We start from the raw sequence: 17,201 nt of genomic DNA, 5'->3' as shown, positions 1-17,201 counted from the left end.
TGAGCTGATTTGGTCTGCAAAAAATACAGCGTTCACTCAACGGCGGGACAAGGTTTCTTGGAATGCTGTGTTGACTGGCTATGCTCGTCGTATTCAGAGTGAAAAAGCTATGACATCTTTCTCAGAGATGCAATGGGAGACAAGACCTTGTAAATTTACATTTGAAACTCTTTTTGGCAGCATGTGCAAACATTTCTTCTCTTGAGCAAGGCAAACAAATTCATTGTTTCATGATTAGAAATTGTTACAAGATAAATGTTGTATGCAGAGGAGCTTTAGTTGAGGTGTACACTAAATGCCGTTGTCTTGAGTATGCAATACGGGTTTTCAAAGAGTCATCTTCATTGGATGTGATTATTTGCAACTCTATGATTTTGGGATTTTGTCATAACGAAAGGGGCAAAGAAGCACTTGAATTTTTTCTGCCTTAGTTTGTTTTGTTTTTACTAGCTCAAACGACTACGTTTCATGCAAGTAAAAAAAAAAAAAAAAAAACCAAAACGACGCCGTTTTGAAATAATTCGGGATTTGACCCGGGGTTTGACCCGGGGAAAGTAGCATTTTCCATTTTAAAATGAAAGTTTATTTAGTAGTTTATTTTTAAAATAATATATAAAAATAAAGGATCCACCCACTTATGTTACAACAATGATACCATACCATCCTTTTTTTTATTGTAAAATGTCATTGGATGTAAAACTAGGGATGGCAATGGAGAGGGGAGGGGAGGGGACCGATCTTCCTGTATCCACCCCCGATATTTTGCGTATGTCCCCGTCCCCTTCCCGTCCCCGTCAGAATTACTTGAGAGAATCCTCATTCCCTCCCCGAATAATAACAGGGGATCTCCGAGGGTCCCCGATCCCCGAATAACTAATATATTTTTTTTCAATTTTGAGTTAATCATATAAAAATAAAAAATTCAAATAAAAGTAAAGTTCAAAATATATCTTACATTAATATCTATTACAAAAGTCAAATACATTAAATTAGTAAGTAACGCAACATGTAAGGAATACAAACTTCTTTTACAAACTATCATGAACAAATTAATAGTTTAATACAAAATTGTTACAAATAAAATCGAATTTAGATTCAAAATTAACTTTTTCAATGGTGGCGTGGGCACTTTATAAATGTGGACTATTCCCTTTACAACACAATAGTTAAATCGAAGCAAATCAAAAGCAAATATTACATTAGATTAGATATTAAAATTGTGATTCGCTGTGGGCAATTATAACATCTAAAAATAAATAAAAAATAGATTTAAGTTTAAAATATTTAAAGAATATTAAAATTAAAAAAAAAATATTTGGCTAATAGAATCTACTCGATCTTTTTAATGTCCTAAATAAAAATTTAGGACTTTAATTAGTTAATTAGGCCTAAAAATTTAATAATATAAATATTTTGATATTTTTTATTTTTACCAATATTTATAATTTTATAATTTAAATTTTATTATTTATTTACTAGTAATTTTAAAAAATTAAAATAAAATTAAAAATTAAAATGGGGAAATGGGTAGGGGATGGGGATTCCACTTCATCCCCGTCCCCTCCCCGAATAAAAAATTGAGTAAAAAAATTTCTCCGTCCCCTCCCCGAATAAGAAATTGGGTATGAAATTATCCCCATACCCTCCCCGAATGAGAAAAATCCCTGAAAATATCCGTCACCGTAGAGATTTTTGATACCCCTATGTAAAACTATTGAATCTAATGGTTGAAATTACATAATAGATAACTGATGTATAGACTGTCAACTGTTGGAGTCGGTTATCATCAGAGCTTTTCTCCACCTCATTGTTTCCATTTTGATCTTCCTTCTCCTCTCCCCGACCATCAATGTTTTCTCTGTACCCCTCCTCTGACTTGGTCTCACCCTGATTGCTATTAGATCTCTTTTCACCATCATCCGAATCAGATTTATTTCAAACGATTAATTTATTCCCACGACTGACTTTTGAGTGAAAAGTAGAAGAAAGCTAAGCACAAAGTGCAAACAAACTCACAAGCAAGCATTTCTTCAAACAGTGGTTGTTTGTTTAAAAATATAAAAAATAATAAAAATATTTGATTGTTTGTTTAAAAATATAAAAAATTTTAGATTAAGTTTAAAAATTAAAATAAAATAAAAAGCAAATATAAAATATAAAATTAATTAGCATATAATAAAATAATAATTTGTACTATAGTTATATTTATTATAAGACATTTAAGTAGTTCATGTGTGCTAATTATATTTTACAACCCAATAGATAAAGAACAAAAGATTACAAAATGTATACATTTAGAACATGCCCAAATATCTACATCTATCCCTTTCAGCACGGTGACTATCACCTATAAAAAAAAATAAAAAAAATATGTATATATGATATTTGATAATTCTATTGAGATTATAAACTCAAATATATAACAAATAAAAATTGATATAATAGAATATCATACAGAATTTTAATGAACAATAAACAAAACCATAAGCTTTTTTCACCCTGTCTATTTATTATCCTCCTATTTGTCCTCCACGAAAGTAAGCTCGACTTACTTCAAGCATCGTTTTCACGTTCCTAGTCACAAGACTACTTTTCTTGGGGTCACCCCCTTATCCTTTATATAAATAATTGGGCCAATATCATATTTGGTAATTCTATTGAGATCATAAATTTAAATATATAACAAATAAAAATTGATATAATAGAAAATCATACAGAATTTTAATTAACAATAAATAAAATTATAAAATTAAAAAAAAAGTACCTAGATCTTAGCAATAGTTGCAGAGATAAAAGGCTTACACTTACAATATTGAGTGTAAGGGTTCAAGCCTCTATAAGAGCATTATGGAGGTTAGTTTCAGTTTTTCCTCAATTATCAATTAATTGAGTGGAAACAGTCTCTCCCTTACGAAATATGAGTGGAGCAATCACCACTCGAATATTAGAGAGGGTTTAAAATATCTGGGCATATACTTCAGTGTGTCAATATATGGTGGTGGTCCCAGTTATATAGTATGATTATAAATATTAATTGTAATGTCAGTAATATCTGTGTATAACAGACTTAAAAAAAAAAACTTTTGTTAAAAAAAGTGACAGAATAAAAATATTTTGTTCTTTCAATTTTTTTTAGTGATGGTTAGAGAATGGCCTTACTGGATATGTTTTTGTGTTTTTTATTTTTGCAAAATAAAAACACCCAACAAAATACGTCATCAAGTGCACCCTAAGTTTTAAGTAGCCTCGAAAGATTATTGATTCTATTCAGTTTTGTACTTGCCTTCGGTTGGGAGTTTGTAAAAATTATTATTCTTTACTCAAGGTTTGGAAAGGCACAATACAAATACAATATTATTCATGTTTATTTTTTGTTTTGTCCCGCTTTTTTTGCAAGGGTAATTGTATTTTTTACCAAATAATTTTATACCTAAAATTTAAAAAATTTAAATTTATACTATATATTTTACAACAGTGTAATATTTAAGTGGACAACTGATTCTAAAATTTATCTCTTAATAACCACGCCTACAAATAACTATAAGTTTATGGGTTACAAGTTTATTAATTAAGTAATATGGAAGATTATATCAGTTGAGTCTCAACCTAAATTCTAACCGATGTTTCATTCCTTTAGTGAATGGTAGAATATTAATTTTATTAATTATATACTATAAAATATATAAATGACAAGTAATAGTTGAGACTCAACTTTACGATTCCAATAATTATTTTACATTAATTTACACTTACATTGATCTTACTTTGTGTACTAATTTTTTAGGCCATAGTTATTTTGGAGTTTCTTTAAGATAGAGGAGGAATTATAGTCACTCACATAAAAGTGATAAATAATAAAAAATATGTTATAACTTTAATCGTGTGACGATGAATCAGTGCTCTACTGTAGAGCGGTTCCGACATAGCCGAACCAATTTTTTATTTTACATTATAAGTTGTTAAGTATTTTTAAATAGTTAAGTTACAAAATATGCAACTTAAAAACAAATTAAATGTAGTTATGCAAGAATAAGAAAGCAAGTAAAACACTTGGGAAATCATAAGTGATTTGATGATGTAACTTATCCGACCCAACGTCTTGCTTTAAATAAAAAACAGAGGGTGTAAATTTAGTTAGGAAGCTTGGAAAAACTGAAAAAGTATTGGTTCTTTTTAGTTACGTACTTTGCTTTGCTTGGAAGTTTGTAAATATTTTTATTCTTTGCTCAAGGGTTTGGAAAGGCACAATATAGTTCGTGTTTATTTTGTGTGCCCACATTATTTTTGAGAAAAATTTTATAATGTCATAATAAATAACATCAATACTGTGATAGATATAAATATTATAAATTATATATAAAACTAGTAAAAAATAAATAAAACTAGCAAGTTCATAAAGATTATTAATTATTTCAAAACTTAAGTGGCGTTTGTTTTTTAACTTAATGACTTAAAGTGACTTAACTTAATTAATTAAGTTAATTAGAGGTGTTTGTTTTTATAACTTAATGAGACTTTTTAGATAATTTTGACTTAATAAAATAAGCCAATTTTTTTGGCTTTTTACTTAATGGAGAAATCTGAATTAAGTCAATTACTTATTAATGTCAAAAATTGTTGGGAAAATATGCTCTTTAAAAGCATGTGTTTATTTAATTGTAATAAACATTTTTTCTGATTAATAAAATTAATGAGGTATTTTATTCAAATATCTTAATTGCATTAATATTTTTATTAAAGTCTATTTAATCATATTATATGTATTTATGTGATCACCATGTGGATTCACAGAAGACATAAATACAAGTTATCTTATGATTAAATAAATTTTGTTCCAGTTGATAAATAAAGTTGGGCACTTTATTTAGGTATAGACTGTAATAAATTCATTGAATGATTTGTCTTAATCATGTATGAATTTATTGATGTAGTACGACTACATTGAACATGATCACATATGAGATTTAATTAACTTTATAATAACTGTCAGACTTATTAAATCTCATAGGCATTGATTTTACTATAATCTTAATCTTGAGTTAATTATGATTTCATGATTGTAATTGTTATTCCATTTGAGTTACCAATGGGCATGACACATACTTGTAGTCTAGATTACCCGGTATCTTGGTGGGAGCATTTATGAGTATTGGAGTTATGGATTAATAATATAGAATTTGTACAACACATCTCTTGATATGTTTTCGGTACTTGATCATAGAATTTTCTGGCCAGAGTGTGTCAACATATTTAGTATGTTGAAAATGATCATTAGAGAAAACCAGTAAGGATCAAGGAATAAGATGTTATTAAATTAATTGGACAGTTGAGATATCAATTTAATTAACGATGTGGTACAAATGATTGTGCAGTAAAGAAATCAATGTGGCTTGGGACGAATTATTATTCGAGCATACAATTATGGAGGTCAATTCCAATCTTTTAGTGGAGTAGATTTGGAATTAAATAATTAGGCTAGTTTAATTACAGACCTAATTGTTATAACCACTATTGTATGTTCCCAAATGATCCCCGGGTTAGCTCATTTAATTGACTGCACCACTACTGGACTAATAAGCAAGATAACTAGCTATTTGGGTCAAAAGCCTAAATATATCATTTAGTGGGAGGCTCTATTTAATTAGCTTATGTGTAAAGGGCTTTATGTTATTTTACATGGTGGGTCCCCTATTAAATGAAAAGTAATGTGAGTTTTATTTTGGGTAATTATTTGGAGTCTAAGGTTTTCACTAAAGGGAGATATAAAAGGCTTTTTTTCTCTAAAGAAAATGGAGCAGCCACTTTATACAGATCAGAGAAAAAGATTTTTCTCTCTATTGTTGAGAGAAAAATTTTCTCGTACTAGTTGCTTTGGTAGTGATAAAGGCGCCCACACGTCAAGTGCAGATCAAACCTGAGTCATAACCTGGAAGATCATTGGTGACAGTTCGTGATCTAACAAGCGTGGTGGTGACGGATCGTGATCTAACAGGAGTGGTGGTGGCGGATCGTGATCTAGGAGCCTAAATCATTTCAGCGGAAAAGCCAACTCGGATTTTCAATGTACGATTTCTAAATTACAAATTTTTATATATTATATGAGAGCGATCTTCAAAAGATTTTATAAAAAATTTAAAATCCTAATTTTTCCCCAACAAAAATATCTCTACTTTATAATTTATTTTTCATGTTTATTCCAAAACTCACTCATAGACATTTACCCCACATAAAAATATTCTTGTTTTTTCTTTCTTATATTATATACGATAAAATTTAAAATTTATGGTATTTTATATATTAAAATTCTAAAATAATTATGTATTCACTTGAATATAGTTTTACTTATAAATGTTAAAATATTGTGGTATTTAATATATTATTTATTTGACATTCAAATTTAATAAGGATACAAATGTAAAAGTACATATTTTCAGATTTTTAAATTAAAAAAAAACAACTTAGTACTTATTTTCTGAGATTCAGACGAAAAAACAAACATATTATTCAGATTTAGATATTCAGATCTATTCAGAATTCAGACTAATTCAGGTCTATTCAGATTTCAGACAAAAAAATAAATGCCACCTTAACATGGTTTCTACCGAATTTTAATAAAAGAATATTTTATTCATTTATAAAAATATTTTTAATTAAAAATAAAAATTGCTCATTAATTAAACCAAGAATTTATTTTGAAAAAAAGTGGAATAAATTTTATTGAATTAGTTTAACCGTAAATTCTATATTTATTCTAGGACATTTATATACTTTCTTTTACATTTTCTATAATAATATTTATTTATTACACAAGTTAATTAAGTGCAATTATTTATCTTGACGTGAATCAAATCAAAACCCAAAAAGAAAAAAAAAACTTATATTACTGGACACATATATGATATATCATTAAAGTTAGATTTAATTTTGAATCTTATGCATACTTCATATAGCTTTAAGCCCCTTACCTGTACTTCGAGATCATTCGATGCTATTGTTGAGGAAGTGTAGAAAAATGTAAAATAACCTCGTCTTACAACAACTTTAAAGATATTAAAATAATATTTTTTAAAAAAAATTGAAATTTTAGAATAAATTTCATCCTTAATAAAACATCACACATATTACATCAATGCAAAACTAGCATTATCCCATTTAAATTAAAAATAACAAATTTATAAGGTAATAAATATTATAATGAGTTTTATTTTACAATTGTAATTTTTTTTTGCAGCAACTCTTATATTAATTTACTTAATTTACTTTTTATTCATAAGTTTTAGTCATAATCTACAAATTTATGTTTTATTTTGCACTTAATATTGTTTACTAATTTTATGTTATACTTGTAAGCCTTCGTCTTATATACCAGTAATACATTAGTTTACCAGTCTTATAGTAATTTACTTATTTCATCTTCTTTTTACAAGTCTTATATTGCACTTTCAAAATTTATGTTTTATTTTACAGTTAGTGTTGATTTACTAGTTTTCTGTTATATTTGTAAGTTTTTGTTTTGTTTACCAATTATAGATAAATTTACTAGTTTTATATTACTTTAAATTTACTAATTTTATATTAATTTACTTGTTTTACCTTCTATTTACAAGTCTTATGTTCAATTTCTAAATTCGTGTTTTATTTTGTACTTAATGTTGATTTACTAATTTTATGTTATATTTGCAAGTTTTTGTTTTGTTTATTAGTAATTCATCAATTTATTAGTTTTATATTAACTTACTTGTTTTACTTTCCATTTACAAGTCTTATGTTCCATTTTTAAAATTTATGTTTTATTTTGCACTTAATGTTGATTTACTAGTTTTATGATATATTTGTAAGTTTTTCTTTTATTTACCAAAAATACATCAATTTATCAAATTTATAGTAATTTACTTGTTTTATTTTTCATTTACAAGTCTTTCGTTTCATTTTTAAAATTTATGTTTTATTTTATAGTTAATGTTAATTTACTAGTTTTAAGTTATAGTTGTAATTTTTTTATTATTTATAACTAATACATCAATTTATCAGTTTTATATTAATTAATTTATTTTATCTTTTATTTACAAGGCTTATGTTTAATTTCTAAAATTTATGTTTTATTTTGCACTGAATGTTGAATTATGAATTTTATGTTATAATTGTAAGTTTTTGTTTTATTTTACTAATAATACATCAATTTACTAGTTTTACCTTATATTCAAAAGTCTTATCTTTAATTTCTAAAAATTATATTTTATTTTACAGTTGATATTGGTTTACAAATTTTATATTAAATTTTCAAGTTTTATGTTTCATTTACATAATTAATGTTTAATCGCGGCATTATATGATGACTCTATTTTTAATAGATGATTTACACATATTGTAAATAGTAAGTGTAAAATTAAATAAATTTAAAATTTTATTATATTTTTTACAACATTATTGTTGGCGTAAACGGTTGTACAAACTTTGATTTTGATGATAACAAACAATGTGTTAAGGGTAAAATGGTATATATGCATTTCTAATCTCACTAGCTCTTGAAGGACAAAAATCATTCATGTGAGATCAAGTTCAAAGCACTTAAATGGACAAAGGCACAAAGCTCATCAAATCAAGACCAAGCATTAAAGGTACTAGCTTAGATGATTTCTCTTGTTACATTTCTTGTAAAGCTAGTATGATTAAATGTGTGCATGATTAAGCATTTAAAAACTCAAACTATTTTTCATACATTTTTAATAAATTATTATTTTGATAATATAAAAGTTTTATATATAAAGGGAAAAGGATTTTATGAAATTAGTTGTTTTCAAGTTTATGCTCTAAATTAAAAAAAATTTGAGAACTTTAAAATCAACAAGTATTGTTTTGAAATTTTAGAAATGAAACTATTTGAAATATTTTATAAAGTTTTGGGCCATAGTTTTATAAAGTTTTGGGAATCAAAAGTATTATTTCAAAATTCTGAAGATAGACCCTTTTGTAAAGTTTTATGAAGTTTTGGGCTATAATATAGTTATAGAAAGTTTTGAAGTAAAAATATAATTTTAGAAAATAGTTAATCACTTTAGCAACTGACAAACCGGTTACATCAAATGAGCTCTCTGGAACCAAGCAGTATACTGGTTACCAATAAACGGCAAACCAGTTATTCAAAAATTCAAATTGCGGCCACAACGGTAAAATTAAGCGACAAGTTGGTTAGGATAAATAGTAAGCCGATCATGACCAAAAAGTAAGTAACGGCTAGTTTTCAGCTCCTACTATAAAAAGGATCAATCATATTCAAATGTAAGGGATTCAACAATTGGCATTGAGCTCACTCTTACATATTCAAATTGTCTTGAGCTTAAATTTGTTTATTCTTTCATTGAAACACACTTTGGGCTTTCATTTATAAACACATACATTGTGTAAGTGAAAAATATGTGTAACTTCATTTTAATATCAAAATTGAGTGATTGTAAATGTGTGAAACACTTGGTTTAGAGGTTTGGGATAACCTTTGAATATAAAGGCTCGTTGACACCTTGGAAGTCAATTGTAAGTATTGTGCAAATTTTAATGTACTCGCAAGCGCACGAATCTATTGTAGAATATACTAATGGTGACGAGTGTCGATCCCACGAGGATGTGGATTTTAATTATATGTATAATTAATTTTGTAAGTGGGTGGTTGAAATTGTGGTGGAAGTGATTTAAATTATCCTAAAATTGGAATTGAGATGGCGATAATAAATTCTAAAATTGGAATTGCAATGGCGAGAATAAATTGAAGCGAAATCTATTGAAATGATGTACTTGGGTATCTGGATCCGTATCAACATGCATCATGGACTAAATAATCCGTATTAATGCCAATTAAATCATGAGGGGGGAATCCACACCTCATGAACCACGCTCTAATCAATATGGTGCTAAGGGTTTATCGTGCCAAATAATAATAACCTTGTACTAGAGGGCCGGTGAAACCAAGGCGGTACTAGACAAGAATATTATTATTTGTCGACGAGAAGTCAAAACATCCACAAAAACTAGAGGGGAAGAGAAAATAAATTTACCAAATTAAGCCCATGACACATGTTGAGACTTCACATTCAACCCAAGCTTGAAAGAAAATTAGCCACTCATAATTGAACTAGGGGCAAAATGGGAATTTATTAAAATACGAAGAAAATACAAGATGGAGAAGGAATTAAGAAAATGGATCTCAAAAATGGATTCAGAGCTATCAAATTAGGGGGGAAAGGCCCCCTTTTTATAGATACATGGAGTAAATCATGGTCATCGGATTAAAAACAGTTTGAACGCTCACGATTGTGCCACGTCATCAGTCAACAGTACGCGGTTTGACCACGCGGATGAACAGTAACATGGTTTGACCTGGATGAATAGTAACGCGGTTTGACCAGGATGAACAGTAACGCGGTTTGGTTGAAAATAATCCTGTGTGATGCATGTACCGTACGCGAGATTTTTCGTCCACTGATATGCTGCCACGTCACCATCAACAGTACATAAGAATTTTAGCCCAACAGGATCGTGACACCTCATCAGTCAATGCCACATCATCGGTCAATGCCACGTTATCGTCCGTCTATGTGAACAGTGTCGTGAACAGTAACGTATATAGTATCGTACACGTAAATAGTACCGTACATGTGAACAATGCTATTTTTCCTTTTATACTCCTCCTAAGGTTTTTGACCGTCCTGAGTTCAAAAGTGATGTCTGTTTTTCCATCTGATCTCTCGTTTATTGTGAAATGATTATGATGCCCCTAAAATACATAAAATACTTAATTAAAATAAAGCAAACAGAATTAAATCAAAAGAAGGTTAAATTCATAAAAGTAAAGGTGTTAGTAAGACTTGAAATGTAAAATGATGGTTTTCTCCTTTATAAATATGCATTTTCTAACACTCAACAATAAGCATCTTGAAGCCGTTGGTTGAAAAGCTTGGATAGTGGAATCTTCATGCGTGGTGAGCATAGAGACGTGAGCGTAAACATGTTTTGCTGAACTACATTAAAATCTCGTGTTCCTTTTCTCTATCCTTACCTCTTTAATTTACTTCTTGTTAAAATTATTATTATTATTATTGGTTGTGGTAGTTTTTGGTATTGAACTGTGGTGTTGTTATTTAAGAAATTTTTGAAAACCCAATTCACCCTCCCTTTTGAGTTGCCTATCTAGTATTTCAAAAATAATTTTTTTGAAGTGGATAATTGATAATTTCTCTAAAATCTATCTCTTAATAACTACATGTACAAATAACTACAAGTTTACATGTTTATGATCCTATCCACACCTATCACTAATTTACAGTGCAACTCTGCAACTATAACCCTCAGCAAGTTTATTAATTGAGTAATCCTAAAGATTACAACAATTGAGTTTCAACTTAATTTTGAATTGATATGACATTTATCTACTGAATGGTGGAATATTAATTCTATTAATTATAAAATTTACTAGACTTAATTATTAGGATCTCAATCATTTTTGTTATTAGTTTATAGCTCATATTAACCTTATGCATTTTTTTTCTATTTATATTATAAGTTAGTTAAACATTTTAAGTAATTAATACAAGATTATGATAGTAAATAAAACATTTGAGAGATTATGAGTGACTTCAGGATGTAACTTATTGACCCAACATTTTTTTTTAAATTAAAAAAAAAAAGATAGGGTGTAAATTCAGTTTGATTGGTGCGTCACAGTTTGACACGTGTAATACTAAAATAGGTATGATACAGGAATTCAAATAAGATTTTGTCGAGACTCTGGTTCAAATTTTAGCATACCGATAGTCTGTAATTGGATGGCGTATAATCTAGCGATTAATATCACGTATAAAAATATGATCATGATCCTCTCCTGATCTGATCTTGTTCTGAACAAATTCTATTAATGTGATTGGTGGTTAATAAATTAAAAAGAAAAAACAGTTAAATTCTAATCATATATTAACACTAAAAGATAGATGACACAAGATCTGTAAAAGATCAGGAGTGCTCGGAGAGGATTCTAATCCATTAAAATAAGCATAATTTGTGGGTCCCACCCCCATTGAAACCTAACTACTATTGCCGTCCGCAGCTTCCTACTAACATCTCAACTAACAGTCACCATCATCAAGATTTATCGTGTGCAAAGTGCAACCCATGTATCTTTGATCTCCTGTTACTGTCTAAAGTTTTATTTATTTATTTATTATTATTATTCTCTTAGAACTTGGAACCAAAACAAATATTTAATATTTCATTTCCCAAACTTTCACTTGTTTAATACGATTTTGATGTATTTTATGAATTAACGCAATATTTATGCACTCAAACTCCAAAGAATTTTGATTTAAATATAATTAAACAATACAATAGGCTTATGAGAATGTAAAAATATTATATAGTGTAATTCGAGGGGAAATTTGAAATGGTGCCATTTTCTTCGGCGATGGCCCTTACTTGATGCTTCCAGGCATTGACATTTCAAGCCAATTATGCTTCACACCCTTAACAATTAGCCCAGAAGGACACTACTACGTAACCCTACCATCGATCAGAATCAACAAGAAGCAAGTCCCCACCAACGCATCCTCGTTAAAAGTCAACATCAATGCAGGCACAGGAGGCACAAAAATCATCACAATAAAACCATACATAGTCCTCGAACACCCAATATACCAATCTTTCACCAAGTTCTTAACCAGCCAGCTCCTTGGAATCCCAAAATTAGCGAAACCTGTGGCACCATTTTCATTATGTCATGATTCAAGAAAGCTGAAAAGCACAAGAGCTGGCCCTAGAGTTCCAAATAAAGATTTTGTACTGTAGAATCAGAACGTTAAGAGGACAATTACTGGGGCAAATTCAATGGTGCAGGCACGAAGTGGGGTTACTTGTTCAGCATTTGTTGATGGAGGGGTAAGGCCTAAAGCTTCGATCATCATTGGGTCGCATCAATTGCAGGATAATCTTGTGCAGTTTGATCTTGCTGGTTCAAGGCTTGGTTTTAGCTCTACGTTGCTGTTTCGCAGGACAAGTTGTAGCAACTTCAATTTTACTGCGACTCCATGAACAACGAGTACGTAAAGTTGACGAGGCTTTGTTTATGTTTATGTAATGTGTGATTAATGGAATAAAAACTATACTCTTTGGTTTTAGTTCCTTTCAGAACTGAATGTTATCATTCATGTGACATATCAATAATATGCTATAAAAATTAGTGTGACAGTTAGTATTGATTGTGATGTGAAGTAGTAGTTTTTATAATTTTTTCATTAATATGTAATGTTATATTACTCATCTATTAGTGTTTTCTGTCATGTTCACATCGTTTTGAATTTGTTTATTTGAACAATACTCTATTTATCATTTTCAGGTGCGGGCACCTTAATTTTTTAAATTGCGAACATGCTATTAAGTTGTATGGTTTAATAGTATTAAAATATAACTATTAAACTCCACGACTTAAATGCTAGTATATTCGCATGGGAAAAAAAAAAAGGACTCCCGCACTAGAAAAAAACTATATATATATATATATATATCGACACACACAATTTAATATAAGTTTTAGATGAATAAAAATTAGATCATTACATGTTTTTACGTAAAACATTTTATAGTTAAACCAACTAACATTTGCATATGCAACATTTAAAAAATGAAAAACACAATTAAAGAAAAATCATACGGTGGCAATAAGAGATTGATTTATCTATGAAGAGTTTTAAAAAAAAAAAAGTTATTGTGATTACTATATAATTATAAATTTTACTTGTGATTATGTCTAGTGAAAAAATCGAAAACATATAGTCATATAAACTATATAAGATGAAACAAGGGACTCTTCAGAAGTTTTCTTAGAACGCAGGGGAAAAAAATATGAGTAATGATACAGCCACAAATTCTTGTACAAATTTATTTTGTACAAACTGACTTGGCATGATAAGATTGGTTGAATTAAATATCACTTGACCCACATAATTTATTTTTATTAATTTATATTTTCATTCAACCAATGAATTAATGCCAAGTCAGTTTGTACAAAATAAGTTTGTACAAGAGTTTGTGGCTGTATCATTACTCAAAAAATATTGACTATTCTTAAAACTTAGGGGAAGATTTTGATAATAGAACAAAATTAAAGGGTTTCTTGTAAATTATCCAATAAACTAACAATCTACGTCAACCAGGGGGCCCACAAATTTCCAAGAAACTACGTGTGTTGTCCAATCACAAAACAGAACGCTTCGTAAAAATTTCACAGCTTGTATGCATTAAAGTCCCCCAAATCCGAAATCCAAAATTCTCGTTTTATTATCTATATAAAAAAAATTCTCGTTTTATTATCTATTTTTATTTTTATTTCTATTAATTTTAACTTCTCTCTCAGGCCAAAAATCAAACGAAAGTAGCTGCAGCCTCTGTTCTTCTCTTATCCAGGGAGTCGCCATTGGTTTGCAAACGCACGTTTTATCTTCCGGAAGGTCAAATTCGTGAGGAAAATTCTTCTGGATTTGCTGTTGACTAATTGGTTGTGGCGGTAAACAAAATCCTGGATGGTAAATTTGTAAATTAATCAAACAGAGACCTGTTCAAGTTAGCTTCAACTTCCAACTGTAATAGCATCTTGGGTATGTATTTGCTGAACTGCCTTGTGTTTGGTTTGAATCAGCTTTATTTTATTTTATTTTCAGCGCGTGGTTTGATTCATTAAGCATGTGTGTGGCATAAATTGTTTGAAGATGCCGGGAGAAACAATTGAAAAAGTGGCATAAATCTTGTTTTCGAAGGGGAAGAAGAATAAAAGAGAACAGATTGATTAGGTTAGGAGAAAATAAATTGAAGTTGGCTTGAATTCAACTTCAAGATTGACGAAATAAAAGGTTAACTAATCAATAAAAGCTAGGCGAAAATAAAGCTTCTAAGATTAACAAAATAAAAGAGAAGGTTAGGTTTTTGTTTATACTAGGAATCGTTGTGTAATGGGGGCGCGATAGAGTTAGGAGAAAAGGTTAGGTTTTTCTTCTTTTTAATTTCCATGTTATGCTTGTGCTCTGCCATCAAAATTCAATGTTTCAGATTAAAGTTAGGGTTTTGAGTTTTCTGTAGCATTCTTTTTTAAGAAATTATTGCTGTTATAAAATTGGCATAATTTAGTTATCTGTGTAGTGAGTTATATTCTATTTGAATTTGATTGCTGAATCGAAGTTGATTTTCGGATAGGTTTCAAAGGAAGAAACTTAGTACATATAAGATGAGCAACCCTTCTGCGGGACAATCCTCAAAATCAAAAGCGGGATCCTCGCAGCCCTGTGAAACAACTTCATTTAAGCGCAAGCGAGGAGTCTTTCAAAAAGATCGTCAGTAATTGCTTCCGTGTTTTGGTTTTCCTTTTCTTTTTCTTCTATTTATAATAATATTAATAATTTCATATGGTCTTACTTATTTTATATCATTTTTGTTTTGTCCTGCAGTCCAGCACATGATGTATGGTTTTGGCGATGATCCTAATGTAAGTAACAAAGACATTTGCCAACTTTATCTTGTTCTGTCATGGATTGAAAGTATTTACTATGACAATTTGGTTGTTTTATGCTCACTCTTTCCAATGTGATAACTTGTTTTGTTTCTTTGGTATTTGATGATTTTATTACAGTCATGAACTCTTTGAGATCTCTATTCTTTTATCCATTATTTATTAAATCTTTTCCGAGTTGCTTTTGATATATGTATACTCTTTCTCCATTAATTGAAGTTGGCTTGAATTCGGGAAGAAGTATTAGATATATTATGATTTGAGATATTTCAGAGTCAATTGTTTAGAATTATGTTTATACTTTTGGAACCATAAGAGTGTAAGGATGTTTAACAACGTTTACTCACCTCTTCGATGCGGCCTGTAGGGTATACGTTCTCGACTGCTCAAACTGCTGCATGCATGCATATGTACTTCTTTGGTGGACTGGTTACATTTCTTTTAAAATTCAGAGCACTTTTAAATGACTTGACAGAGAGATTATAGCATTGCATTTAGAATATCTTTTACTGCAGGTCTTTACTTTATTGTCGTTATATAGTACTTGCGTGCTGCAGTAACAGAAAAAGTTTCAATTGTTAAGTTTATACATGGTTGGAGTGGAACTTTATGTTTATGTTTTTGAAAATTTTTACCATTTTAAAGTTGTTTTTTCTAAACATATGTATTCATGAATTTCTTGGGTGGCATTATTAGCCACTTCCAGAAACTGTAGCGCTTGTGGAGGACATAGTTGTGGAGTATGTCTCAGATTTGGTAAGCAATTGTTGTATTGGTTTCTTTCCTTGCGTAGGATTTGGTAGATATGATGTCAATATATACACACTTTTCTGTAGGCACACAAAGCGCAAGATCTTGGTTCAAAGAGAGGAAAGTTATCTGTTGAAGATTTTCTTTATCTAATTCGAAAGGTACCTTTAGTTGGAAGCTTTATTCAGTTCACTTGCATTCCATTTCATGTTCTGCTTGTCTTGAACACAATACATTTATTCAATGCATAAATAACCTTGAATCAAGTTGATATTGCTTGACGACTAACTGGCTCATACAACTACTAATACCACTTGTGTCAGTCTTATAACCTCAAGAGAAGTTCTGTGGCTTAATGATTAAGTGTTATCTGTAAGAGATTGTCTCAAGTTGTTTACTAGCTTATGTTGGATGCAGGAAGGGACATGCATGCAATAGTAGTTTGTCATTTTAATTTTTCTTCTTCTTCTTGGTGAATATGTAGCATATATGCATTATTTCTACTTGCTCTGATTTATTTTTACATTTTTGAGTTATTGGCTAAATTTTTACATGTTAAACCTGCAGGACCCACCGAAACTTAACCGCTGTACAGAATTATTGTCCATGCAAGAGGAGCTGAAGCAAGCAAGAAAAGCTTTTGAGGTAGACGAAGAGAAGCTGGCGTCTATAGAGTGATTACCAGGATCTAAACTTCTGAACAAATGTTTTTAAGCTTGCATTAGTGGTGCAACCCAGGTTATTTTCATTTTAAGGTGGGTTATGTTTTAATGGTGGAGTTGAACTCGTAAAAGTTTGTAAATGCACTATTTGTCGATTTGATGCTCGCATGGTATGCTGAGATTTAACAAATATTTTAAAGCAGCGCCACGGTCGTGCTGCAAAGAGGATTGTGTGCATAGAGTCTCTCCGG

At 29.7% G+C, this 17,201-nt stretch overlaps 1 protein-coding gene across 3 annotated transcripts; it reads left to right on the top strand.

Annotated features, from left to right (window-relative positions):
* Positions 1–14,297: 14,297 nt before the first annotated feature.
* Positions 14,298–17,173, top strand: LOC102607810 (transcription initiation factor TFIID subunit 13-like). Of its 3 annotated transcripts, none has more exons than XM_006471588.4 (6): positions 14,303–14,633; positions 15,226–15,362; positions 15,477–15,514; positions 16,235–16,294; positions 16,375–16,449; positions 16,856–17,173. In XM_006471588.4, the coding sequence occupies exons 2-6, from the start codon at positions 15,257–15,259 to the stop codon at positions 16,964–16,966; spliced, it is 390 nt and encodes a 129-aa protein (XP_006471651.2). In that variant the 5' UTR covers positions 14,303–14,633; positions 15,226–15,256; the 3' UTR covers positions 16,967–17,173. The 3 variants fall into 3 exon arrangements, with proteins under 3 accessions (XP_024952743.2, XP_006471651.2, XP_006471652.2); XM_006471589.4 differs by lacking the exon at positions 14,303–14,633 and adding an exon at positions 14,667–15,013; XM_025096975.2 differs by lacking the exon at positions 16,235–16,294 and having other exon boundaries at positions 14,298–14,633.
* The last annotated feature ends 28 nt before the right edge of the window (positions 17,174–17,201 follow it).

The sequence above is a fragment of the Citrus sinensis genome, chromosome 5 (assembly GCF_022201045.2).
Source record: "Citrus sinensis cultivar Valencia sweet orange chromosome 5, DVS_A1.0, whole genome shotgun sequence".
NCBI classification, from domain to species: domain Eukaryota; kingdom Viridiplantae; phylum Streptophyta; class Magnoliopsida; order Sapindales; family Rutaceae; genus Citrus; species Citrus sinensis.
The sequence above is the reverse complement of the archived record's forward strand: the minus strand, read 5'-3'. Positions and strand labels throughout refer to the sequence as shown.

What these genes read in the sequence shown, in the direction of transcription:
- LOC102607810 (XM_006471588.4), top strand. Translation starts at nt 15,257, where the DNA reads ATGAGCAACCCTTCTGCGGGACAATCCTCAAAATCAAAAGCGGGATCC. An exon ending in GTTTTGGCGATGATCCTAAT is followed by an intron (nt 15,515 to 16,234) that starts GTAAGTAACAAA and finishes TGGCATTATTAG; the next exon opens with CCACTTCCAGAAACTGTAGC. An exon ending in TGGAGTATGTCTCAGATTTG is followed by an intron (nt 16,295 to 16,374) that starts GTAAGCAATTGT and finishes ACTTTTCTGTAG; the next exon opens with GCACACAAAGCGCAAGATCT.